Genomic DNA, 6,209 nt, shown 5'->3' with positions numbered 1-6,209 from the left:
ACCTACACTTGCGCACCTATTCTTATCAGTCATCGTCGTAATTTCCGCAAAAGTTTTAACAGCCGTTAAACATTAAAGATCGAATTGCTTATTTATCGAATGGCAACAACTTTTTAATCGACTAGTTTGCAGCCGAAATATAAAGCATCTACCGCGTGTCGATTTAAAAATTTAATTTTTCATAAACTTGCAGAAGATGTGAAAAAAGGCATCATCATGGCGGCAACCATTTTTTCGAAACAAACTTTTTTCGCAGCAAATGGCAAATATAACAAGAGTTCTGATTGGCTGTTGCCATAATCTAAAAATAAATGCTGGTCGAGCAGGATTTTTTCTGCTGTAGCAATAAATTCCTGCTAGACCAGCATCTAGATGCTGCTGGAGTAGGATTTTTTTTTCTGCTGCAGCAGAAGTTAAAGTTTCGACCCCTTTGGTGCGCCAAATTTTGCAGCGAGTAAAGTCGAGATATAAAGCGAATATTAATACGATATGAACGCTTATCACTGTCTTGTCGATATGGCTGGAAAGAATGGTATTTTAACAATGAATACAAGTAATAAATGATAAAAACCGGCGAAAAATACTTGTCTCGGCATGGACTTCGCCATCTAGTGTGTAGCGCGATTCCCCCCCCCCCCCCTCTGTATAACGTCATTTGAAAATTTGTAAACAAAAAAAGTAGTTTGGTCATGTTTTAGGTGCGTTTTAATTTGCATTAATAGTTGGTTCATCGGTAAAAGAAAAAAGGTCACTTTAGCGGATTATCTGATCAGAATGTGGCGTTGACTTGAAATAAAAATTGTTATATTGACCGATTTTAAAAACAACAATAAAGCGAAAGCTATTTCTGAATAAAACACTCCATGCATAATTATTTTCTCAATATGTATTTGTTGATTGCCACACGTTATTTACGCTTTTCAATTTTTATTGATGAATAATTGTGTTTTCTAGGAATTCTTCACTTGTTGGTGTGACCCAAAATACTTCATCGAGAACAAGGAGCAACTTGACGGTCCAACCAACCGAATGCTGTCTCAAGCTGCACGTGATAATCGCGTGTTCTTGTTCGGTGGTATGTATAAAACGTAGGGGGTTCAAATGTATGTATGTTCGGCAATTAAAAGAAAAGTGTCAATTAAAAGCACGAAAGTTAAAAAAGAGTCGAATGGAATTCCCATGGGTCTAATTAAAGATACCAATTCAATGTTTGTCAGTCGAAAAGATGCACAGCTCAATTATTTTTTTTATAAAAAAAAATAGAAGTTAAAAAATGATGCCGATTGGTTTCCCAGGTACATTTCCGGAAGCCATTCCGGACTCAGAAATGCTGTACAACACGTGTCAGATATTCAACCCACGTGGCGACCTCGTGGGGATGTTCAGGAAGGTATACACATGTGTGGACCTCTTTGCGATACATGCTTTGAATAAGTTTGTAAGCAATGAGCTCGAACATAAGCAAAACACAAACATTGGAAGTCTTAAATTTGTTTTGCGTTAAAATGCTGGGCGAAAAGGAAAACAAATCGGTTTTAGTGTTTAAAAAAAGTATTATATACTTTTAAACGAAAACGCATTGTTTCGATGTTTTTCACATTATTTATTTAATTGATATATTTGGACATTTTTTAACTCACTAGTGGACATGTTGAATTTTGGAGATCATCTTTCGTGTTTCGTGTGTAAATATTTAATTGACATGTCCTTATAAACGCTAATAATAATTGTTTTGGTATTTGGCTTGTAAAATCGTATCGTGGTTCCCCCTACATAGTATTAGTCTTTCCCATTTGGCAAAACTGCTACCGCCGCAGGAGTAACTTGTTTTCCAATTTATGAAGTGATTCAACAATCTTTTTTCAAACTGTAATGCTTAGAGCCTAGGTTTTTGGTATTTAGCATTTTCATTTATCTTGTGGACCCTGCACATTAATTAACATCGTATCCAGCGTTAAAAACGGGCCGCAACCAGGGGTCACGTGATTTAAAAATACCCATAAACCCAAGTAGTAAATAAGTTTGAAAATCTTATTTGAAACCAAAAGTCAAAGACGTTTAATTTTTAAGATGTTCGATCAGAGTGTGGTCTTATATTAAGTTTGTTTAAACCATGTACCCTGAGTGAAAACTATACCGTAGTTGCCTAAATTTATATACACTTCACTTACAAAAACTATTAACAAGTTATTATCTTAAACAAAGCATTGAGCTGTGGTAGTCGGTTTGTCTTTTTAAAATGTTCTTCTACTTAATTTGTTTATATAATGCCCAGGGGGTTCACATTTTTTTTAAATAAAGTTTTGTTTTACAACCGGATTGTGCACATTTTATTATTTGAAACTATAGAGCCTCTCGTTATGTACTTATTTTTTGTTCAGATGACGTATCTTAGTCAAAAGCCCCGGTCATGCAAACCTTATAAAAAAAATTAACCTTTTCAAATGTTTTCAAAAAGATAACACTGGTAAACGATCAAGGGCCATATAAGTCGTTAGATCTTATGATCTATCCATGGTCGCAATTCCATTTTCCCAGCAAAAATAAAACATGCGTTAAGTAAACCACTTTTAAGTATGCCAACTATTTCGCGGCAGCTGCACTTGTTCGACGTTGACCTTGGGCCAAGGATGAAGATTACAGAGTCGGAGATGATGGTTCCCGGGAAATCACTGACTGTTGTGGACACAGGTGACCATCAGGGTTGAGAACTTATAAAGGTCCTCGCGTTTCCAAATGGGTTGTACTTGTATGTTTCTGTAAATCTTTGGATGCATTTATAATCACTGAAATGCACTACATTGCCCGATTTTAAAAATAATGCGAAATATGTTGAAAAAACATATAAAACCTAATCGAACTGTAATTTTTTTTCCTGAAATGTCAAAACAACCGGGCCTGAGCGCCACCTCGGAAGTTGCATCGGCTCAAATATTGGTGCATCTCAAAAAAGAGGTGGCGCGCGTGAATAACGGCCGTGAAACAGTGTAAATTTGCCATGTCAAAAATAGCTGTCCTTAGTGGAGACGGATCTGAATATTCCCTCTCTCAAACAGGGGAGTGGGCCATGCAGTATCGCTATGTTTGTCTGTTAGATCTAATAGATTAAAAATATAATTATTTTACCGATTTAAATGTGTTGGTCCAGTGCATACCTTAAAGGGATCTTTTCACGCTTTGGTAAATTGACAAAATTGAAAAAAGTTGTTTCAGATTCGTAAGTTTTCGTTTTAGTTATGATATTTGTGAGGAAACAGTAATACTGAACATTAACCATGCTCTAATATAGCCATTATATGCATCTTTTGACGATTTTAAAACCTAAAAATTATAAAGCGTTGCAACGCGAAACGATTGAATAATTTGGAGAGTTCTGTTTTTGTCGTTAAATTTTGTGAAACTACGAAGATTGCTTATATAAGGTATAAAATACGTCAAGAATGTGTACTCGGCGGAATAGCTCAGTAGGCTAAAGCGTTTTTACTTCAGGACTCTGGCAGGACTCCAGGGGTCACTGGTTCGAAACCTGCTCCGGGCAATGTTCTTTTCCTTTTTTAATTTTTTTCTTGATTTTTTACTGGAGCTTTTATGATCCAATGTTTACATTTATCAATATAAAGCATTTAATGAATAATTTAAAAAAAATGCCAAAATCTGTGAAAAGGCCCCTTTAACAGTGCCTTTATATCATTACCAAGTATGGCAACAATACTTAGCTGATAAATTAGAAGGGGTCCAACGAGCAGCAGCCCGGTATGTCATAAATGATTTTGCATACACCAGTAGTGACACCCATATGTTACAGACCCTTCATTAGAATACCCTTGCCCACCGCCGCATGACCACTCCCTCATAATGCTGAACAAAACTCCCCACCAGATGGCCAACGTGGACCACTGTCACCTTACCCCTACAATAAACTTAAACTTTGTAATCCCACAATCACGCACCCAATATCACATGAACTCCTTTCTCCGCACTATAAGGTATTGGAACAGTCTTCCATACCTGGTCAGATCAAGCCCCGATCTCGTCTCCTTCAAAGCGAGACTCATGGGAGGTTAAATTCTAAGTTATAGCCCCTGTTTTTACTTTTAACCTAACCATGCACTTCTGGAATATTTTTTACTTTACTGTATATATCTTAGTTACTTTCTCTTTTAGATGCACTTTCTTAACTGACTAACACTGGTTTCCCTGACAACGCACCTCCCAATTATAATCGTGATTGATTGTTCGGGAGTATACCGTAGATGTAGATTAGGATATCTATTAGAGACATGTGTTAACAGTTTGTTTTCATACAACGTCGCATATGTTGGACTGTTACTCCTATTGCACGGACAAAACACGTGTTGTAGGCTTCTGTCGCACAGGGTTCGGAGTTTGCGTCGACCTTAGATATCCCGAGCTGGCCCGACTGTATGCGAAACGAGGTAGGTCAACGTTATTTTTTATATTGAATGAATTGATTAATTCTATTCTTAACAAGTTTTTACTTTGTAAGGTATTGAAAGTCTTCTTTTTTAAGGAACTTTTTATTAACCAGGTTTTCCAAAGGAAAAAACTGGTTATTAGATTTGCGAATGTCGGCGGGCGGACGGACGGGCGGGCGGGCGGGCTGGCGGAAAAAGCTTGTCCGGGCCATAACTTTGTCGTTCATTGTGAGATTTTAATAAAATCATTTGGAACATTTGTTCACCATCATTAGACGGTGTGTCGCGCGAAAGAATTACGCCGATATCCCAAGGTCAAGGTCACACTTTGAGTTCAAAGGTCAAAAATGGCCATAAATGAGCTTGTCCGGGCCATAACTATGTCATTCATTTCGAGATTTTAAAATCAATTGGCACATTTGTTCACCATCATTGGACGGTGTGTTGCACAAAAGAATAACGTCAATATCTCCAAGGTCAAGGTCGACACGACTAAAAATATATTTATTTTTAAACAAAGGGGTTAATTAGAAACAAACAGATCAGTTTGAGTTGTCTCCCTTTATCAGACCTTTTTTTTCAAATTGAAAACCTGGTTTTGTGATAATTTTGTCCCTTGTTATATATGTATTCATTTATTTATTAATGAACTACAAATGCAAGTTAATCGGTAACATGCAAATAAAAATTTAAAAAGGTCATTTTGATGATTACATCATCTAATAAATGACTTTATAATAAAGGATGAACTAAGCACTGTATTTTATTATATGTAGGCTTCAAACAGGATCGGGACATCATTAATTGTTTAACATATTTGTTTTAAGTTGATTGCTTGCAAGCTGTATGCTTTAGATATTTAGACACTGTCTAGTCCATTTCAGAGAAATAGTCCGTACTTGGTGTTAAGTTAACGCTCTCAGGATGGGATTCTAAACAGGAACCCCCAGATCGTCTAACTACTACGATGCCATTGATCATTGTTAAAATAAATTAGTAATATTCTAGAAAATAATACATTAACAATGGTTGGTGACTGATGTTTACTATAAATTGAGCCGCTTTCTGGGAAAACTGGGCTTAAAGCAAGGGCGAAAAGTGTCGTCCAAGATTAGTCTGTGCAGTCCGCAGATGCTACCGGTAATCAGGAACGACAATGACCGCTTTTATGGATTTTTTGTTAAAAGAAGTCTCTTCTAATCGAAAATCCTATTTCGATGGAAAGTGACTGCCCTGGCTAATCTATGATGATACTTAAAAGGTTAAAGGTGCGGTTTATAGTCTGCTTCGATAACGTATGCATGTTTAGCCGACTTTGACATTAACCCCCCTTAATGCACAATCGTTTAGCCCAGTTTCCCTGAAACAAGGCTTTATGTTACCCCCTTCCCCCATATGCCCACTGCAGGTGTGGACCTGATGACGTACATGGGAGGGTTCAGCCTCACCACTGGGCCCCACCACTTACAGGTGCTGCAGCGGGCTCGAGCCATCGACAATCAGATATATGTCGCCAACGTCGGGCCCGCCAGCAACCACGATGCACCCTACGTCACATACGGGCACAGTGCTGTGGCTGACCCATGGTAAGTCATGGTGTAAGAATGCGTCGTAAGTTAGCGGGTTCTAAAGCGGCATTGCTGACCCATCGTGAGAGGTGACATTATAAGGCGCCTTCTGTCACGCAGGGCCATATCAACTTCGCTGACCCATTGTAAATAGTGACGAAATGAAACGCCGTACGTCATGTACAGTCATAGAACCATTATCAAC

At 37.8% G+C, this 6,209-nt stretch overlaps 1 protein-coding gene across 2 annotated transcripts in view; it reads left to right on the top strand.

The window, feature by feature from the left end:
* Positions 1–6,209, top strand: part of LOC127862136 (omega-amidase NIT2-like) — a 40,543-nt gene that overhangs the window by 29,492 nt on the left and 4,842 nt on the right. For both annotated transcript variants that reach the window (XM_052401129.1, XM_052401130.1), the window contains 5 exons: positions 955–1,075; positions 1,296–1,390; positions 2,598–2,691; positions 4,362–4,436; positions 5,845–6,022. In XM_052401129.1, coding sequence (XP_052257089.1) covers positions 955–1,075; positions 1,296–1,390; positions 2,598–2,691; positions 4,362–4,436; positions 5,845–6,022 — 563 coding nt within the window. The remainder of the gene's footprint in view (positions 1–954; positions 1,076–1,295; positions 1,391–2,597; positions 2,692–4,361; positions 4,437–5,844; positions 6,023–6,209) is intronic.

The sequence above is a fragment of the Dreissena polymorpha genome, chromosome 16 (genome assembly GCF_020536995.1).
Source record: "Dreissena polymorpha isolate Duluth1 chromosome 16, UMN_Dpol_1.0, whole genome shotgun sequence".
Taxonomy (NCBI): Eukaryota; Metazoa; Mollusca; class Bivalvia; order Myida; family Dreissenidae; genus Dreissena; species Dreissena polymorpha.
The sequence above is the reverse complement of the archived record's forward strand: the minus strand, read 5'-3'. Positions and strand labels throughout refer to the sequence as shown.